At 45.1% G+C, this 21874-nt stretch overlaps 1 protein-coding gene across 1 annotated transcript in view; it reads right to left on the bottom strand.

Annotated features, from left to right (window-relative positions):
* The window catches only part of LOC148474246 (uncharacterized), a 424182-nt gene extending 404625 nt beyond the window's left edge, over window positions 1-19557 (bottom strand). The window contains exons 1-2 of the mRNA XM_088458892.1: window positions 19478-19557; window positions 2146-2274 (exon numbers count right to left, since the gene is read on the bottom strand). Coding sequence (XP_088315018.1) covers window positions 2146-2274; window positions 19478-19529 — 181 coding nt within the window. The 5' untranslated portion in view covers window positions 19530-19557. The remainder of the gene's footprint in view (window positions 1-2145; window positions 2275-19477) is intronic.
* Window positions 19558-21874: the final 2317 nt, after the last annotated feature.

Here is a 21874-nt window from a genome sequence, read left to right as displayed (position 1 = left end):
CAAGGAAGGGTTAGGGGGGGTGTGGAGGGTTAATTATACTGACCAGCCAGTATTGGCAATGTGTTCCGTCAGCTTCCAGGGTCGGGATTTGAACCTGCGGCTTTTAAGCCGTCTGTATTTCATACCCAACCCAATATGTACAGGCAGAGTATATATCAGTGCTGTGTTTCTCCATCATTACCGGCAACACCGTCTGTATGGTGTAATCACACTGGGCACAGCGCATCACCGTCTGTATGGTGTAATCACACTGGGCACAGAGATATCCTGGGGGCTTATTACTGTAAGTGACACTATCTGAGTGTGAAGCGCTGGGGACTATGGGCTTCATTCAGAGCCACTCGTAAGCAGCCACTCGTTCGTTCCGAGCGATGTTCGCACATCTGCGCATGCATACGGATTGTAATACGCATGCGCGAACCAGTCAGTGCGGCCGAAAATCGTGTGCACGCTAAATAGCGAATGCCAGCTATTTTGAGTGACAGGAGGAGGCGTATGTGGGTGGTAACAGGGGAAGGTGCTTGAAAACGGAGAGTGGAGATCCGAACGCAGGCGTGCTTAAAGGTCAAAACGGGTGTTTTAAGGGTGTGCATAATTAGCAAAACAGCGTCATCGACCACGTCACTTAGTTGTTTTATAGTCAGAACTGCTCGCAAGATTGTGGTAGGAAAAACCAACCACAAGAATAGCGAGCAGTTCATACGCCGTTCGATGTACTCGATTTATCTAATAAATAGTGGACATGACGTATGATGCGAGCGGCCAGGGGGCGTTTTTTCCAAAATTACGACCGCAAGTTTTGTTTGCTCGTTCAGACATAGAGGCGTGAACAGACCGCAAAGAGAGAACGGTTAATTTGAATAGCCACCCCCTTTTTTTGAACGAGCGAGCGCAAACAGCATCCGGCTCTGAATCAGACCCTATGTTGGTGCTATAGAAGTATAAGGATAATAAATCCTCTTATTTTTTCACTTCTCTATTCATTTTTATATTATTTATGTAATTTTAATTCTTTTACTTTTCATTAACACTTATTGATTTATCCTTACACATCTATCCTTTACACTTCACTATCACCTTTTTTCCCCTTTTCGTGTGATGCCCTGGGGATGGTCCTTGGCCAGAATTTTTTGGAGTGCCTTGCTTCTCGGACGTGAACCCCTTAATGTTAGTAATGCTGGTATAGAGGAGCCTTGATGTCGGCCCAGTGCTTATTCATATATTTGCAAATGTATGTAACCAATACCTCTGAATTTCTATTATCATGTAGGATTCAAGTATTTTTGATTTAGCTGCAGTGTGCTGGAGGGCAAATTCCTTTTTTCTGTAGTTCAGTGTAAACCCCGCCCTTTACAAGCACCTGTAGTATATCATTAAGCTGATTGAGCAACTACCATATTTTTTGCTTGCAGTTTGGAGGCATGAAGGGAGTCAGCATTAGGAGGGGGTGCTGATCCTTATAGTGCCATGTGGAGGTTTTTTGGGGTAACTCCAAGGCAAGTTAGCTCTCAGCTCATACATGTACTGTTATCATGCAGTACACCAATTTGTAATTATATGACCCAGAGTGGGTGCTACAATTATATAGCAATAATTATTTTGGGGTGAGCGTTTGGGAGTGGGGCCCCCGGGGTTGTTCTGGCTGGACCTTTCTCATGCCATCACCACTTAATTCACATATAATATTTTTTCACTTCTCTAATCGTTTGTATATTATTTATGTCATTTTAATTCTTTTACATTTCATTAACACTTATTGATTTATCTTTACACATCTATCCTTTACACTTCACTATCACCTTTTTTCCCCTTTTTGTGTGATGCCCTGGGGATGATCCTTGGCTGGAATGTTTCGGGATGCCTTGCTTCTCGGACGTGAACCCCTTAATGTTAGGGACGCTGGTATAGAGGAGCCTTGATGTTGGCCCAGCGCTTATTCATATATTTGCAAATGTGTGTAACCAATACCTCTGAATTTCTATTATCATGTAGGATTCAAGTATTTTTAATTTAGCTGCAGTGTGCTGGGGGGCAAATTCCTTTTTTTTCTGTGTTCAGTGTAAACCCCGCCCTGTACAAACACCTGTAGTATGCCATTAAGCTGATTGAGCAACTACCATATTTTTTGCTAATAAATCCTCTTACCATGTATTTTAGCCCCTCGAGCATTTGGTTTTGATGGAGTCTTATCCTCTCTTTCTTCATTTTCTCTCAAACTGGTCACATTCTCATACGTTATTTCCCAGTCTTCATACGTGCGCACTTGTGTTGCATCTACATATGTGAGATACGTGATGATGCCAGTTACAATGAGATACGTGATGATGCCAGTTACAATGAGATACGTGATGATGCCAGTTACAATACAGTGAGATATTGGACTGTTGTGTCTTTATCAGCTACGTAAGAACCATAATACTTGTACTGTACATACAACACTTTAATGGTGTTCAGGGAACATTCAGATAAAAACACTTTCAGTTCCTCCTCCGTGTATGGGTGATGGTACATAATATCCAGCATGGCTGCCGGACCGTGTAACAGGAAATGATGCTCTCTGTAATCTTTTACTTTCTAAACTTTCCCCTTATTTTCCCCCAACAAACTCTAGTTTCATGCAGAAATATGGTATTACAATAACCAATGCATAACCGTACGTCATGCTGGTGTACACAGAACCAGGGCATATTCTCTGTGTGTACGGCGATGTAATCTGGGCAGTGTGGCACAAGGTGGGGGGACATACTGAGGCTGGGCATGTAATGGACGCTGTGCAGTTAGAATGTTGCGGATTACAAGGTCGGCGTTCATACGGACAACAGCAGAAAGCTGCAATGATAATCTCAGTATGAGTAAATTGACATGAAAGTAAGGACAGCGCACAACAAAGATTTCCCTCAGAACGTTATTTGTTATACACTGTATTAAAATGAGAAGTTGTATATAAAGTGCAACAACATACTGTGATGAATAAATAAATAGTCACAAATCCCAGAATTGGAAGGCGGCAGCTGTGTTATTGTAGTTCCGTTTGGCAGATGTATAAGAAAGTTCTGAAAAAGGCTAAAGAGACATTTGGGAGCCAATTAACCTGCCAGTATATTTTTGAGGTGTGGGAGGAACCCAGGTACCCACAAGTACAGGGAGAATACACAAACTCCACATAGTTAGAGCAGTAGAGGGAATGGAACCCACGACCTCAGTGCTACGAGGCAGTAATGCTAACCACTACACCATCTGTGTTTATAACATGTAGATATACCCAGAAGATCTCTTGGTATTCCTTTAGTATTCCACAGATATGTACAGGATGGGTGCACAACGAGCTCTGCTACCTGCTCTTCAGGTTAGTCCAGTGGTTCTCAAACTCGGTCCTCAGGACCCCACACAGTTCACATTTTGTAGGTCTCCTAGCATTTGCACAGGTGTACTCATTACTCACTGACATATTTTAAAAGATCCCCAGGTGGACCTACTTATTTCACTTGGGATTCTGAGGAGACATGGAAAACATGTACTGTTTGGGGTCCTGAGGACCGAGTTTGAGAACCTGTGGGTTAGGATGTCCATATTTGCCTGCAGCATGTCGTGTTGCTAACTGCTGGATTACTCTCCTGGACTGATTGCACGTCTGTGAGTCTTCCTGCCTGTGAGAGCCGCAAATTCCAGACTTTGGTAATCCAGCTGATGAGGAAAGGCCCCCATACATAAACAATCCAATGTGAAGATTTGTTGCCCGATTTTAGGATTTTCCAGTCTAGCAATCTGCACCCATACATTGCAGATCATTGTCAGCAAACACAGATCTGCCAATCTTGAAAGGTTCCATCATTTTACTGGTAACGGTCTGCAAATCTGCTGATCATCGCCATACACTAGCAATCTACAGCCCCAATCCTTCTGTAACATCCAACATGTTGGACAATCTGATTTAACAATTCCAATCACTTTTTGGTTGCAATCTGTGAAGCCCAAACATTGCAGATTTATATACACAATCGATTGCTGATGTATGGGGGGTTTTAGACCTGAGCTGCAGAGATCATTTGGATGCACTGCTCTGAGGAGATCTAAGATCACAATGTATAAGAGAGTATGTGCATTCATTCTATTTTCTAATGTGGCTAATGAGAATAATCTCAATAATTGCAGATATTTTGCAACAATTTCTCCTTTTGTTTCAATGTATCATGTTCATTTCATGTTACGTTACTACATGAATATTAGTCATTGTATAATAAATTGTATTTCTCTTCATTTGTGACCTTTTTAGTTGTATAAACATAGGACTTCTGAACGCTTCCTTTTATTGTCCTATTTCTGCTATACCGATATATAGGGCCCTATTTATCAAACCAGTGATGATAATGATTATTATCACATTGCAATAATCAAAGGTATCACACTGATTTATCAACATTTGTACTCTGGGACATTGCCTACAATACAGCTGTGTCCCGGCAAATCCTCACCGCAGACTTCTCACTGTATTTTTTAGTAAAAAGATCGGAGTAGGAGGCGACTTCCTTACACTGGAAAATATGATGTTCATCAAAATGAATTACAAAATCCATGAGAAGACCTTGTGGTGGGGACTCCCATCCCCTTAGAGACTGTAGGGAGGGATAAAATGAATGGCCTACAGCCTTGAATGGGAAACTTGCTCATCCCCTCTGGCACATGAGGGGGGGACCTGAATCCCTCCCAGTTTTTCTCAACCCCTGTGCCTTTGAGGGGATTGGTCACCTTAGGTAGTTATTTGTGGAACCATACAAATGCATGCTGGGTATTGCAGTTCCATGGATGTTTTGTACAGATGAAGATATTTCAATACATTGATAATTACTATAGTAAAGCAAAATGACTAATTACCTGGGTCCAGGCTTGCTGGAGGGGCTCGGCAGGGGCCCGGGTCCGGCCCCGCCCTCCCACTTACATCACAGCAGCCCAGCACATGCTGCTGTGTGCTGGGCTGCACTGGGAGACTGCTCTTGGCTGCTAAGTGTCCACAGCAGCCTCCTATGCCTGTGGGGGGAGCGATCATACTGATTGCGTGCACAGGGCTGAGGGTCTCACAGTGCCCCCCTCCCCAGCGTAGAGTGCTGTGCAAAAAGGGTTTTTACCCCAAAGGGGCATGGCCTAATCTCAGGAGGCGTTGCCATTCCTCGGGCTTGGCACGGCTCTCTACGCCCCTGAGAAGGGGTCACCATGCAGAAATCTTCAGAGGTGCCCCTGATCAGTGTAGCTATTGCTTCCCTATACACTGGTATGGGGAGAGTGAAGCACAGAAAGCTCAGCTCTCTATTTCACCTCTACAAAAGAATTCACCACATAGGATGGCGTAAGCAGCGCTGTTAGGGGAGAAGAGCGGCGAAGATTTGCTGTCTTCCTGTCTTCTTCCCGTTGTCTCTGCCCCTCCTGTGACAGCAGCCAATCAGAGGAGCCACAGGAATATGCCAGAATATACATTTGCTTGGTCACCTCCTTCTGACTGGCCACTACTGCCTCAGTGCCCCCTTGCTCTGCCCTTCCCCCACCGCCATTACTAAGGTGACCTGACATATGCATATGCTGGGTCACCTCCTCCTGACTGCCTGCTGCTGCCCTGGTAGTGCCCCCTTGCTCTGCCCTACCCCCACCGCCATTACTAAGGTGACCTGACATATGCATATGCTGGGTCACCTCCTTCTGACTGGCCGCTACTGCCTCAGTGCCCCCTTGCTCTGCCCTACCCCCGCTGCCATTACTAAGGTGACCTGACATATGCATATGCTGGGTCACCTCCTCCTGACTGCCTGCTGCTGCCCTGGTAGTGCCCCCTTGCTCTGCCCTACCCCCACTGCCATTACTAAGGTGACCTGACATATGCATATGCTGGGTCACCTCCTCCTGACTGCCCGCTGCTGCCCTGGCAGTGCCCCCTTGCTCTGCCCTACCCCCACCGCCATTATTAGGGTGACCTGACATGCATATGCCAGGTCACCACCTCTTTACTAGAGAGGAGCAGGTAGAACAGAACCGCTCATCACTACTCTTAACTGCCCCCTTGTTCTCCCCTCGCACAGACCCATAACTGCCCCCTTGTTCTCCCCTCGCACAGACCCATAACTGCCCCCTTGTTCTCCCCTCGCACAGACCCATAACTGCCCCCTTGTTCTCCCCTCGCACAGACCCATAACTGCCCCCTTGTTCTCCCCTCGCACAGACCCATAACTGCCCCCTTGTTCTCCCCTCGCACAGACCCATAACTGCCCCCTTGTTCTCCCCTCGCACAGACCCATAACTGCCCCCTTGTTCTCCCCTCGCACAGATCCATAACTGCCCCCTTGTTCTCCCCTCGCACAGATCCATAACTGCCCCCTTGTTCTCCCCTCGCACAGATCCATAACTGCCCCCTTGTTCTCCCCTCGCACAGATCCATAACTGCCCCCTTGTTCTCCCCTCGCACAGATCCATAACTGCCCCCTTGTTCACCCCTCGCACAGATCCATAACTGCCCCCTTGTTCTCCCCTCGCACAGATCCATAACTGTGGCTGCTGCAGCACTGAGGTGAGAAGACCGGAGGTCAGTGAATGCGCAGAAGGGAACAACCTTACTGAATGCAGAGGACCATGGGGGAGACTCATCGCTGCAGCCCGGACACCGGATCGCATCGCTGGATAGGTAATTATACATAACTTGCTACTTAGTCAAACTATATATCACATCAAAATGATGCAATTTGCAGTGAAAAGTAACAATTCAATATGGTAAACATACATGAATAGGCCCCAATGTCTCTCTAACGTACATACAAAGAAAAATGACGTCATTGAAGAAAGTAGAAATACAATGATAATACTTATGGCCAGCTGGTAACTGCTCATCAACGTGCTATCATAATGATGGGCCTGGGGATGTAGTCCTATCTCCTGCTCCTCCCACATCTTTAGGACCCTGTATTGGTCAGAGATCATACAGCGGAGACCGTGAACACTTGTTCCACCCCTTGTAATCCACAAAGCACCCATTGTCAGACTGGGGCATGAAAGGAACACTGGAGAAACCAATTTTAGGGGACCATGTGATAACCTGCTACTAGAGGGACATTGTCAGCCTGTGTAGGATGAGATTAGAGCTTAGCGACATATCATTATTTCATAGGATATTAAAAGAATAATAAGAGTTTTATATTTTTGGACAGAATAAGTGGTTACCCTTCCCTCATAGAGACATATAGTAACCTGGCTAAGGGCCTGATTCAGAGCCGGACGCTATTTGCGGACGCTCGTTCAGAAAAAGGGGCTGGCTATTTAAATTAAGCGCTCGCTCTTTGCGGTCTGTTGATGCCTCTATGTCTGAATGAGCGAACAAAACATGCGCTCACTATTTTGGAAAAAACGCCCCCTGGCCGCTCGCATCATACGTCATCTCCGCTATTTATTAGATTAATCGAGTACATCGAAAGGCGTATGAACTGCTCGCAGTGCTTGTGGTTGGATTTTCCTACCGCAATCATGCGAACAGTTCAGGCTAAAAGACAACCAAGTGACGTGGTCGATGACGCTGCTTTGCTAATTATGCACACCCTTAAAATGCCCATTTTGACCGTTTGGCACGCCTGCGTTCGGATCTCCACTCCCCGTTTTCAAGCACCTTCCCCTGTTACCACCCACAAACGCCTCATTCTGTCACTCAAATTAGCAGGCATTCGCTATTTTGCGAGGACACGATTTTCGACCGCACTGACTGGTTCGCACATGCGTACAAAAACCCATATGCATGCGCAGATGTGCGATATGCGAACATCGCTCGGAGTGAACGAGCGGCCGCTTACGAGCGGCTCTGAATCAGGCCCTAAGTCCCTGGGCTCTCCAGCTGCTGTGGAAATACATATAGTATGCCTTATTGGTTGCTGTAACAGCATGCTGAGGCAATTGAGTCAAAGTTAGTGCCATTGCAGCCATCCACAATTTAACCACAGCTTGCAGACCAGCGGCCAATCAGAGCCAGCCATGGTGAACCAACCATGTCTCACCACATTATAGCTCCGCCCCCTAGTGGCGGTTTGTGTTGATTCTGCAAATTTTGGTAGGCCAGTTCAGTGGTGGATAGAAAGTGGAGACGAGATCCTGAAGAAGGAAGACTAACGGATGGGGTGATGGTTAGCATTACTGCCTCACAACACTGAGGTTGTGGGTTTGATTCCCTCCACAGCCCTAACTGTGTGGAGTTTATATATTCTCCCTGTGTTTGCATTTGTTTATTTTGTTCGCTCCGGTTTCCTCCCACTCCTTCCTTATGTTAATTGGCTCCCAATTAAAAAATAACCATAGTGTGTGTGTGTGGCTTACCAAGAACAGGCAAAACTCTCTACTCATGGCAGCCAAGTATAGATGTGGTGAAGCGTAACTACAGTGGATGATATGGGGCCAGCGGCATGTGGGGCCTGAATTCAGGGCCACTCTCTTCTGCACCCAGCTCACATTGGCATCAGTACTAAATAGTATGATAAGAAGAGGCAACAACACAGTATTGAAAATACAAAGGCACAGTCTACAAACTACTTGCCATGATGTGTGTATTTATTGGATACAGTAGACAAAGGCAAGTAACTTGTAGACTATCCCTTTCTACCAGCCCTCCATCTTACATTGTATTGCATTCAGCACAAGGGAAGAAAAAAGTAACCAAGGTCAATGGGCGCAGTAAGCAGGTGCCCACCAATGTGTACTGGGGTACCTGCAAAGTGAAATAATATGAACTGGTGACACTGTGTGACATAATATGAACTGAGGGTATTGTGTGGTATAATGTGACCTGGGGAACTGTGTCATATAATGTGACTTGGGGGAACTGTGTCATATAATGTGACCTGGGGGAACTGTGTCATATAATGTGCACAGTGTGGTATAATGTGTACTGTTGGCACTGTGTGGAATAATGTGAGCTGTTGGCACTGTGTGGTATAATGTGAGCTGTTGGCACTATGTGATATAATGTGATCTGGGGGCACTGTGTGACATAATATGAAGTGAGAGTACTGTGTGGTATAATGTGACCTGGGGAACTGTGTCATATAATGTGCACAGTGTGGTATAATGTGTACTGTTGGCACTGTGTGGTATAATGTGAACTGGTGGCACTGTGTGGTATAATGTGTACTGTTGGCACTGTGTGGTATAATGTGAACTGGTGGCACTGTGTGGTATAATGTGAACTGGTGGCACTGGGTGGTATAATGTGAACTGGTGGCACTGTGTGATAAAATGTGAGCTGGGGGCACTGTGCGACATAATATGAAGTGAGGGTACTGTGTGGTATAATGTGACCTGGGTGAATTGTGTCATATAATGTGACCTGGGGAACTGTGTCATATAATGTGACCTGGGGGAACTATGTCATATAATGTGACCTGGGCGAATGAAATCTGGTATAATGTGAACTGTTGGCACTGTGTGGTATAATGTGACCTGGGGAACTGTGTCATATAATGTGACCTGGGGGAACTGTGTCATATAATGTGACCTGGGGGAACTATATCATATAATGTGACCTGGGCAAATGTAACCTGGTATAATGTGAACTGTTGGCACTATGTGGTATAATGTGAACTGGTGACACTGTGTGGTATAATGGGATCTGGGGGAACTGTGTCACATAATGTGACCTGGGGGATCTGTGTCATATAATGTGACCTGGGTGAATGTAACCTGGTATAATGTGAACTGGTGGCACTGTGTGGTATAATGTGACCTGGGGGAACTGTGTCATATAATGTGATCTGGGCGAATGTAACCTGGTATAATGTGACCTGTTGGCACTGTGTGGTATAATGTGAACTGGTGGCACTATGTGGTATAATGTGAACTAGTGGCACTGTGTGATATAGAACTGGTGGCACTGTGTGATATAATGTGAATTGAGGGCACTGTGTGGTATAATATGAACTGCTGGCACTGTGTGGTATAATGTGAACTGCAGGCACTGTGTGGTATAATGTAAACTGTTGGCAATATGTGGTATAATGTGAACTGTTGGCACTATGTGGTATAATATGAACTAGTGGCACTGTGTGGTATAGAACTGGTGGCACTGTGTGATATAATGTGAATTGAGGGCACTGTGTGGTATAATGTGAACTGTTGGCACTGTGTGCTGTAATGTAATCTGTTGGCACTGTGTGGTATAATGTGAACTGGTGGCACTATGTGGTATAATGTGAACTAGTGGCACTGTGTGATATAGAACTGGTGGCACTGTGTGATATAATGTGAATTGAGGGCACTGTGTGGTATAATATGAACTGCTGGCACTGTGTGGTATAATGTGAACTGCAGGCACTGTGTGGTATAATGTAAACTGTTGGCAATATGTGGTATAATGTGAACTGTTGGCACTATGTGGTATAATATGAACTAGTGGCACTGTGTGGTATAGAACTGGTGGCACTGTGTGATATAATGTGAATTGAGGGCACTGTGTGGTATAATGTGAACTGTTGGCACTGTGTGCTGTAATGTAAACTGTTGGCACTGTGTGGTATAATGTGAACTGGTGGCACTATGTGGTATAATGTGAACTAGTGGCACTGTGTGATATAGAACTGGTGGCACTGTGTGATATAATGTGAATTGAGGGCACTGTGTGGTATAATATGAACTGCTGGCACTGTGTGGTATAATGTGAACTGCAGGCACTGTGTGGTATAATGTAAACTGTTGGCAATATGTGATATAATGTAAACTGTTGGCACTATGTGGTATAATATGAACTAGTGGCACTGTGTGGTATAGAACTGGTGGCACTGTGTGATATAATGTGAATTGAGGGCACTGTGTGCTGTAATGTAAACTGTTGGCACTGTGTGGTGTAATGTAAATTGAGTGCACTCTGTGATATAATGTGAACTGGGAGACCTGCAATGAGGCATAAAATAAGCAAGTGTTGTAAAGAGATTGTGGGCCTCTTCAAAATTCTGCTATGGGGTCCACAAAGTTCTAGTTACACCTCTGTATCAATGGGTGACTCAAACCTGTTCAATATAAGTTAGTTCAGGGTTCACAGGAAGATCATGGGATTCACTAATGGGCAACTTTTAAATGACTCCAAAAGTGGAAACCCCCATTTATATGTGTGCAAGGTGGGAGAGGGACTGATTGCCTTATTGCAGTCTCTTAACAGGAGTGAAGCGCACTGCAGCGTTGTAGACTGTATTGCGATGAGAGTACCCACTGGGGCTCTAGGGGACACTTGCTAGCTATTTGCTCCATTTAAAAAAACAAACTTATAGAAACATTGTGGGAACTTTACATAAGACACACAGCAATTATTGCCTTTATTCTTGGTATATGATTACTAGAGTATATATATATATTATTGTGCTACTTTGGTGCTATTATTAAATGTTATTTTACAATTAAGTTTAGTGTTTGAATTTACAGTGTTCAGATATAGGCGCTGTCTTACTTGGTTCATGTTATAGGCAATTTTTGCCATCAGGGGGATTGGTTTACCCCCTAGCTAGCCGCCATCTGACACTAATTTCCACATTTGAGGTGCAGTTTTTCTTTTCTTTTTGCTGTTGACATTTATATTCTTCTATCCAAATTATTTCTGGATAAGGCCCATAATCACTAATTATTATAATTCCCTACATGTACCTTATGGTGCTGTCCTGCAGTTAGATTAAGTCATCTCCAAGCGCTGGAAGAAATGTTCCACTATACCCGTGTGCAGTGTCAATGGCGCTGATCCGGGAATAATATAGCTTGGCACCTCAGTAGAAAAGGTCTGTCCTAGGTGTGACCCGTTTTTGAACTGTGTTCCAAATCTTGGGTCAGACCCAGGATTTAGGTGTAAAAGCGGTATAATCGGTAGGCAATCGGGAAGCCGACTGCCTAAATACCGGCAGCCGGCTTCCCGACTGTCATATCCCGGCAAAGGTGACATGCCGGGTGTCTAGATGTAGACGCCCGGCATTTCCCCGATGCTGGAAGACCGGCGCCCGGCATCCCAATCGTAGTGATGCCGGGCGCCGCGAGCGGACAGCCACGGGGGGGAGGGTTAGGTTTAGGGCTCCCGGGGGGGACTTAGGGTTAGGCACCCCCCGGGAGGGTTAGGGTTAGGCTAGGGGGAGGGAGGGTCAGGGTCAGGCACTCTGGGGGGGGACTTAGGGTTCGGCACCCCCCCGGGGGACTTAGGTTTAGGCAGCGGGGAAGGGGGTGGTTAGAGTTAGACACTTAGAGGGGGGATTAGGGTTAGGCACTTGGGGGGAAGGTTAGGGTTAGGCACCCCTAAGGAGGGTTAGGGTTAGGGGGGTTAGGTTAGGTTAGACAATACTTACTTATCAACGTTCGGGATTTCCAGCTCTGTCGGCCTGCCGCTGCTCGGAACTCTGCTGATGTCGGGCTGCCGCTGCCGGGAATACCGATTCCGTATAATCTACTTCCTTCTTGTGACCACACATGAGCTTTTTACTTATCTATATACACTGACAATAACATCCACAACCTGTCACCATAAAAATCTGGTTTACAAATCCCACAACTATATTTATCTCTTTCTCCTGCTGCTTCTATTAGCTGGTGACATATCACCAAATCCAGGCTCTATCCACATGCCCTACTCACAACTGAATATAAACTCAGCTAACCTCATACACATCACATGCCTCCCTTCACCCTCCAAGCCACTAACATGTGCCTTATGGAATGCACGCTCTTTTTGCAAAAAACTAACATCCATCTATGATCTCTTTATCTTAACTAACCTCAACCTTCTGGCAATAACAGAAACATGGATCACACAATCAGACACCTCCACTCCTGCTGCACTCTCACACGGTGTCCTACATTTCACACACACCTCCAGGCCTGGTACCAGTAAAGGAGGTGGGGTAGGAATATTACTCTCCCAATCTTTCACATACACAGTTCTCCCACAGGTACCCTCACTCACATTTACATCATTTGAAGTACATTCCATCAGGACTTTCATCCCTTTTTCTCTATGAGTTGCTGCTATCTATCACCCACCTGGGCCACCCCAACAATTTCTGGAACATTTTTCTGCCTGGCTCCTTCACTTCCTACCTTGACATCTCCATAATCATCATTATGGATGATTTCAATATCCCTGTTGACAGTCCACAATCTCCTCATGCCTCCAATCTACTCTCTCTAACCTCCTCTCTCAGCCTCTCCCAATGGACTCCACTACTCATAAGGATGGCCATTGCCTTGATCTTGTATTAACCAGACTATGCTCAGTTTCTGATTTCACTAATGCTCCTTTCTCTCTTTCAGATCACAACCTCATCACCTGCACACTCTCCTCCATTACGTCAACCTCTATGTCATTGAAATCAACCAAGCCTCCTCAAACCCAAAGAAATATTAATGCTATTAATTTTAACAACTATCCACCTCTCTACGACAACTACTCTCACCTATTTCTGCATTCACTTCTCCTGAGACTGCTGCATCACACCTGAACCAGAATCTAGAAAAACCACTCAATGAAGTAGCTCCTGCTACCCACAACACTCCACGTAGATGTCAACCATGGCATTCTAACTTAGCAAGGCATCTACAAAAACTCTCAGATAATGTCAGTGGTGTAAGTCTCGTACTCCAAGTGACTTCCCCAGATATAAGACTATTTACAGTCTAAGGCCCTCTGCTTTTCTCAATCTATACCACCTCTCTTGGCAGGAATGGGATTGAAATGCCAGTGGCTGTTTAGCCGCCAGTTCAAATCCCAACAGCAGATGGCTGACGGAGGAGATCCCGACACAGGTATGTTCCCTATCCCTAACCCTCTCCCCCCTATCCCTAACCCTCCCTTAGGGGTGCCTAACCCTAACTTCCCCCCTAGTGCCTAACCTTAACCTCCCCCCCAGGGGTGCCTAAACCTAACTCCCCCCTCTCCACTCCCTAAACCTAACCCCCCCCTCTCCACTCCCTAAACCTAACCCCCCCTCTCCACTCCCTAAACCTAACACTACCGGGGGGGTGCCTAACCCTAACCTCCCCCCTAGTGCCTAACTCTAACCCCACCCTTCCCCTAGCATAACCCTAACCTTCCCCAGGGGGGTGCCTAACATTAACTCCCCCCGGGGGTCCCTAAACCAAACCCCCCTATCCCCAGGCTAAATGTAATACTTACTCATTAGCGACAATCGAGATGGCGCGGGTCAGGGTTCCGGCATCGGGATTAACATAGGCATCGGTATTTTGACACTTATGTTAAATCCCTTGCCAGGATTACACTGTCGGTATTTAGACCAGCGGCCATGCAGCCACTGGTCTCATAACTAAATACAATCTTTGCAAACTAATCAGCTCTTCTGGATTTCAGTATCATCTGTACACGGACAATACTCAAATCTACCTATCCTCCCCAGATTGTCACCATCTGTGCTGGTCTGCGTCACTGAATGTCTCTCTGGCATTTCATCATGGATGTCATCTCGCCACCTCAAATTTAATATATCCAAGACTGAATGAATCATAATACCACCAGCCAATAGTAGTTACCAACCTTATATCTCTATCACTGTTGATAACTCGACAATCCACCCCACCCTACAAGCTTGCTGCCTTGGTGTCATCCTTGACTTTGAATTATCCTTTGTTCCCCTCATTCAATCTGTTTCAAAATTATGTTACATACATTTAAAAAACATATACAAAACTCGACCATATCTCATACAAGACACTGCAAAAACTCTAATCCATGCACTCATTATTTCCCACATTGACTATTGCAACAGTCTCCTTACTGTCACAAGCCGCTGCCGCATCTTGTTGGACAATGGTGCTCCTGGCAGTTATCTTGGTTGGCTGCTGGGAGACGGAGACACCACACTATCAACTCATGAAGTCCTCCCATTTGGCTGTACAGCATCTCTGCTGGGACTGGACTGGTTCTTCCTCTTTTTTCTTTCCTGCTGATGCATTGCTCCGATGCCAGTGATAGCATCTTACATGTGTTTCCAGTTCCATAGAGTTGGTATCTTTCATTGTTATCCTTCAGCGTCTCCAGTCCAGAGTCTATTGTGTCTGGTACGAAAAACATCCCGGCGGCCCAGTCCGTACTGCAGCGTCTGTGGGTCCATGCTTCCAGCTTCTCAGTGCCGTATCATATTCCGGTGGCACAGTCTGCATTACAGTGTCTGAGGGTCTCCAGCCTTACACTGTGACAACCTCCACTGTATTGTGGATCCATCATCTCACAGTTGCCACACCACTTCCCGGTGCCATAAACCGCAGTGCAGTGTCTGAGTGGACTTAACATTGTGGTTATCCTAGCCAAGTATCTCCAGCCCTCAAGGCTGCTCTGTAGACATATGGTCACCACCCTTGCCAAGTGTCTCCAGCCCTCAAGGCTGCTACTGTATGTGACACCTGGTCACCATCCTTTCCAAATGTCTCCAGCCCTCAAGGCTGCTATGTGACCATTCAGTTACCATCCTTGCCAGGTATTTCCAGTCCTCAAGGCTGCTATGTGACCACCAGGTCACCAACCCTGCCAAGTGTCTCAAGCCCTCAAGGCTACTATGAGACCACCAGGTCACGATCCTTGCCAAGTATCTTCAGTCCTCAAGGCTGCTATGTGACCAACAAGTCTCCCCCTTGTCCAACTACTCCAGCCTTGGACTACAACTGCACAATCCTATGGTTGATCCCATCACTCCAATAATTGCCTACTTCTGAAGTGAATCTCCCTGGGATTCATTACACTTACTGGTTTTCCAAAGAACAGGCTCTCGCCACTATAATGCGTTATAAATGCAGCTGCGAGGCTGATCTTCCTCGCCAAATGTTCTTAATTTGCTGCCACGCTCTGTGAGTCCCTCCATTGGTTACCAGTTTTCTACTGTATTCAATACAAACTACTTTTACTTATACATAAGGCTATTAACCAAACCACACCTATATTTCTTCACTCATTTAAAAATATCTCCCAACCAAACATCTCCGCTCAGCACAAGATCTGCTCTATGGAATGCCCTACCACGCACAATAAGACTTTCCTCTAGCCGCCAAACCTTCAAGCGTTCCCTGAAAACTCACCTATTCAGACAAGGTTATGAGATTCCAGAAACACCAACATAACCTTCATAGCCTCCATATTTAATTACATCCCCTCTCACAGTCCACACATAACCTCACACATTGTCTTTCTTTCATATCCTCCTGATATTTGGCTGACATTCCTGTGTGAGTGGATCATACAGCCCACCAAGAAACTGTGCATTCTGGCTGGACCAAAATGCAATATATAGCACCTATTCTTTTGTATCAATGCCTATTTCCATATAGATTGTAAGCTTGCGAGCAGGGCCTTCCTACCTATATACAGTCAGGTGCATAAATATTGGGACATTGACAGAATTTTCATATTTTGGCCTCTATTCACCACCACAATGGCTTTGAAATGAAACAAACAAGATGTGATTTAACTGCAGACTTTCACATTTAATTTGAGGGTAATTACATCCAAATCAGGTGAACGGTGTAGGAATTACAACGGTTTCTATATGTGCCTCCCACTTTTTAAGGGGCCAAAAGTAATGGGACAAACTAAACAATCCTAAATCTAACTTTCACTTTTTAATACTTTGTTGCAAATCTACTTTGCAGGCAATTACAGCCTGAAGTCTGGAACGCATAGACATCACCAGAGGCTGGGTTTCATCCCTGGTGATGCTCTGCCAGGCCTCAACTGCAAAAGTCTTCAGTTCCTGCTTGTTCTTGGGGCATTTTCCCTTCAGTTTTGTCTTCATCAAGTGAAATGCATGCTCAATCGGATTCAGGTCAGGGGATTGACTTGGCCATTGCATAACATTCCACTTTTTAGCCTTAAAAAAACTCTTTGGTTGCTTTTGCAGTATGCTTCGGGTCATTGTCCATCTGCACTGTGAAGCACCGTCCAATGAGTTCTGAAGCATTTGACTGAATATGAGAATATAATATTGCCCGAAACACTTCAGAATTCATTCTGCTGCTTTTGTCAGCAGTCACATCAATAAATACAAGGGAACCAGTTCCATTGGCAGCCATACATGCCCATGCCATGACACTGCCACCACCATGCTTCACTGATGAGGTGGTATGTTTTGGATCATGAGCAGTTCCTTTCCTTCTCCATACTCTTCTCTTCCCATCACTCTGGTACAAGTTGATCTTTGTCTCATCTGTCCATAGGATGTTGTTCCAGAACTGTAATGGCTTTTTTAGATGTTGTTTGGCAAACTCTAATCTGGTCTTCCTGTTTTTGAGGCTCACCAATGGTTTACATCTTGTGGTGAACCCTCTATATTCACTCTTGTGAAGTCTTCTCTTGATTGTTGACTTTGACACATATACACCTACCTCCTGGAGAGTGTTCTTGATTTGGCCAACTGTTGTGAAGGGGTTTTTCTTCACCAGAGAAATTATTCTTCTGTCATCCACCACAGTTGTTTTCCGTGGTTTCCCGGGTATTTTGGTGTTGCTGAGCTCTCCGATGCGTTCTTTCTTTTAAAGAATGTTCCAAACAGTTGATTTGGCCACACCTAATGTTTTTGCTATCTCTCTGATGGGTTTGTTTTGATTTTTCAGCCTAATGATGGCTTGCTTCACTGATAGTGACAGCTCTTTGGATCTCATATTGAGAGTCGACAGCAACAGATTCCAAATGCAAATGTCACACCTAGAATCAACTCCAGACCTTTTACCTGCTTAATTGATAGTGAAATAACGAGGGAATAGCCCACACCTGTCCATGAAATAGCTTTTGAGTTGATAGTCCCATTACTTTTGGCCCCTTAAAAAGTGGGAGGCACATATAGAATCCGTTGTAATTCCTACACCGTTCACCCGATTTGGATGTAATTACCCTCAAATTAAATCTGAAAGTCTTCAGGTAAATCACATCTTGTTTGTTTCATTTCAAAGCCATTGTGGTGGTGAATAGAGGCCAAAATATGAAAATTCTGTCAATGTCCCAATATTTATGCACCTGACTGTATCTGTCTGTTATTACCGAGTTTTGTTCTATTAATGTTTCCAATTGTGAAGTGCAACGGAATATGTTGCGCTATATAAGAAACTGTTAATAAATACATTTGCTGCAGACAAACCCCTGGTTGCAGTAGAGATGGGCAGTTCAGTGAAATATGAACACAACCAAACTCAATGGATCCAAGTCAAATCGAGTCCCAGTTCAAATAACTTTGGGGGTTCGAGAAGAACCGAGGCCCGGTTTGGGTCTGCAGTAAATTCAGAACTCAGATTTTAAAAAATGACCTCTGGTTTTGGATTGCAGGTAAACGGGTCCAAATTACATAATTTTAGCTGTTTTATAGTTTGTTTGTTTTTTATTGATTTTATTGATTTTATTAAGGAATCCAAAACTGAATCAGAACCAAAACAAAGAGGTCCGCGCACATCTTTAGTTTACAGTAATATCCACAAATGTAAATGAGGAAAACCTTTCAGGCCCAAGTGTAATAGGTCCCTATTTGACAAAAGTGCTGATTCTTGGATAATTTTGCCACAGCTTTTAAAGCGGCAACTTTTCTAAAACCAAAACCAACCTGGTTTTGCCTTTAAAAATAATCTGCTGTAAATCCCTCTGCAAAATCATCCAAAAATCTGAACATTTGTGAGTCCAGGGCTTATTACACTTTACCCTCTGTCTGCTAAGTCCCCAGATGTGTATAGTGAATAGCGCACGAAGTTAGCAGCCTTGGCAGATGTGTATAGGGAATAGCGCAGGGAGTTAGCAGCCTTGGCAGATGTGTATAGGGAATAGCTCAGGGAGTTAGCAGCCTTGGCAGATGTGTATTGGGAGTAGCGCAGGGAGTTAGCAGCCTTGGCAGATGTGTATAGGGAATAGCGCAGGGAGTTAGCAGCCTTGGCAGATGTGTATAGGGAATAGCGCAGGGAGTTATCAGCCTTGGCAGATGTGTATAGGGAGTAGCGCAGGGAGTTAGCAGCCTTGGCAGATGTGTATAGGGAATAGTGCAGGGAGTTAGCAGCCTTGGCAGATGTGTATAGGGAGTAGCGCAGGGAGTTAGCAGACTTGGCAGATGTGTATAGGGAATAGCGCAGGGAGTTAGCAGCCTTGGCAGATGTGTATAAGGAATAGCGCAGGGAGTTAGTAGCCTTGGAAGATGTGTATAGGGAATAGCGCAGGGAGTTAGCAGCCTTGGCAGATGTGTATAGGGAATAGCTCAGGGAGTTAGCAGCCTTGGCAGATGTGTATAGGGAATAGCGCAGGGAGGTAGCAGCCTTGGCAGAGGTTTTTAACCCTTTTAACAGTTTCTTGCAATCAGTCCAGTTTCACTGAGTTATATCTTTGTTCCTTCTGCATCCCTCTCACAGCCCAAATCTTACTGATGTCTGTTGGGTGACACCAAGTAAATTCCCCATCACCCCACAAGTTCTTATAGAAAAAACCCAACATTATCTATTAATTCCCAGTAACCGTTACATAGGTACTAACCTGCCTGGTGGGTTGATCTCACAAACCTCAGGTCAGCGTAGACCACAGCCATGAGTGCTCAGGACATTAATCACCGGCTGTTACACTGGGTACAACATTAGAGGAAGTGCAGAGAAAGCCAGTTCCTACGTATGACTGAGCCCAGGGGCAGCGATGTATAACCTTGTCTCTGAATGCAGAGCAGACTTTCCAGCACCTACAGTTTTAGGTTTCAGTTGTGTGGGTGAGAATCGCCCATGAAAGTGTTTGCGCTATTCTCCTACGGGCCCTAAGACATGAAATACACAGGATGTTGTACAGGACCAGTTACAGATAAGTAGATTGCATTGTTAAGCTTTGGTTCTGCCTTTATTGTAGCAGTAAGAAGCAATATGGTGGCTTAGAGCCAATGCTCTCTGGGGAAATCTATACAGGTCATTTACATGGCAGCTCTGTGATCCTCCCACTGGGTAGCCTAATGCTGATACTCTGCTCATAGAGGGCTGTGTATACCCAGACCGGCACTGCTGAGCCCCAGCAAGGGAAATGATGCCGGTCAGTCGACATGAGACGGATCTGATAGTATACTCCATTACAATGCGCCTTATATTTTCTATATAATGTTGATGGCAAAATTGGAGATGTCAGAGAACTATAAGATAAACACTAAGGGGTATGATTATTTTTGTTTGGCGCGACATTCATATATGTCATTTATGCAGCATAGTTGTGGGAAATTGATGCAGTAAACTGTATAATTAATATAGATATTTAGAAACATTTTCTTCAATTATCATTCCCATAATTGTATCCATTTGCATAAGAAGAAGCTCTGTACATATCTTTAGTAAATTAAATGTCTTGTTTTTTTTTTCTTGGGAAAATATAAACATTATTTATTGTCATAAAAGGATTTGTGGATCGCTGTCCGCCTGGCACTACATGCACAAATACACTCCCCATATAAAGGGCCTGATGCAGCGAGGATCGCAGATGCTAATATGTGCACAATCAGCCGATTGTTGTGTTCTGTGCATGCGTACGCACCGCAGTGCGCAAGCCGGACACTGCGCTCGGGACTGCGATCGCAGTGACTACACAGACCCATTGCAGAGTGACTGACAGGATGTGCCACTTGTGGATGGTCACTGGGGCGGGGGGGTGGACGGCCAAACACAGACATACCACTGCGTTCACACCATAAATTATCCACTGCGTAGCTATATGCAGTGTGAGGTCTCATAGTGTGCGACGAGGTTAGCATTTTCTGAGTGAGGTCAGGGCTTGTGTACGTGTGCGTGAGGCTGCGATGGTTTTCCATTGTACCGATGGTTTCACTATTATGGATGTGCGTATGGTAAAGTGGGCGTCCTTGTGTAGTGCTGAGTTTGCATTATGATCACAGGTGTCTGGCTTGCTGTCGCAGTTGAACTGCATGTGTACGCAGTATTGCGATCCGTAGTGAATCAGGCCCAAAGCTTTGTATAAGTCTGAGAGTCATACATGGGATCAGTAACTGGCAGGCAGTGCTGGCCATTGTAGTGCTACACTGGAGGTTTTATGGTTCCTCATGGTAAGATAGCTATCAATTTAAAAGCACATAATTGTACCCATTATATAATGACAGACGTATGCCCTTTATCTTATGGGGGAGGGCGTAATAATCCTTTGCCCCATAGATAGTGTGACGCTGTCCCAGGGGCAGAATCGGAGGACTAAACACTACCTCTGTGGCAGCGGCACCCTCGCTGCAATTCTGCTGCATCTGAGTATGATCAGTGTCTGGGCTGAATAAAATCACAAACCCATCTATATGGTGTTGGCGTAGTGGTGACCACAGCTGGCACAAGCACTGATACCTAGGACAGAGAATGTTGCTGCCGGGGGTTATGCCGGTAGAGTTCTGACTGGGAGACTAAGCAGAGCCAAACCAAGCTACAGGCACATTGGGGTAAATTTACTAAGAATCGTGTCTGGTCCATGTTTGTCTGTGTTTAAACACGGATAGGATCGATTGAACACAGGTTTTATTTTTTTTTTAATGAAATACGTTAATTTACTAAGCTCCCATGTTTAACTGGATCGTGTTTTCCGATGGCTTATGTGATCATGTTTCCTACCCGTGTTCCCTGTAGCCCAACACTCCTGAACATGCAGCCTGCACAGATCAGTGAGATATGTGCAGGCTGCTTGTGTGTATATTTGCATATAAAAAAAAGTATAGACTTAAGAAAAAATATGGCGAGGGGTTCCAGGCCAAAAGCATAACCAGCCCCGGGCCCTGTGAGCCAGTCCTTGTTCTAAAAATATGGGGGATAAAATGTGTAGGGGCCCCCGTATTTTATGAATCAGCACTGGGCTCTGTGAGCCAGTCCTAGTTTTAAAAATACTGTGAAAAAATGGTGTGAGGTTCCCCAT

Source organism: Taudactylus pleione, unplaced genomic scaffold (genome assembly GCF_031769625.1).
Source record: "Taudactylus pleione unplaced genomic scaffold, aTauple2 ptg000862l, whole genome shotgun sequence".
Taxonomy (NCBI): Eukaryota; Metazoa; Chordata; class Amphibia; order Anura; family Myobatrachidae; genus Taudactylus; species Taudactylus pleione.
Note: the sequence above shows the minus strand (reverse complement) of the source record. Positions and strands in the feature narration are given on the sequence as shown.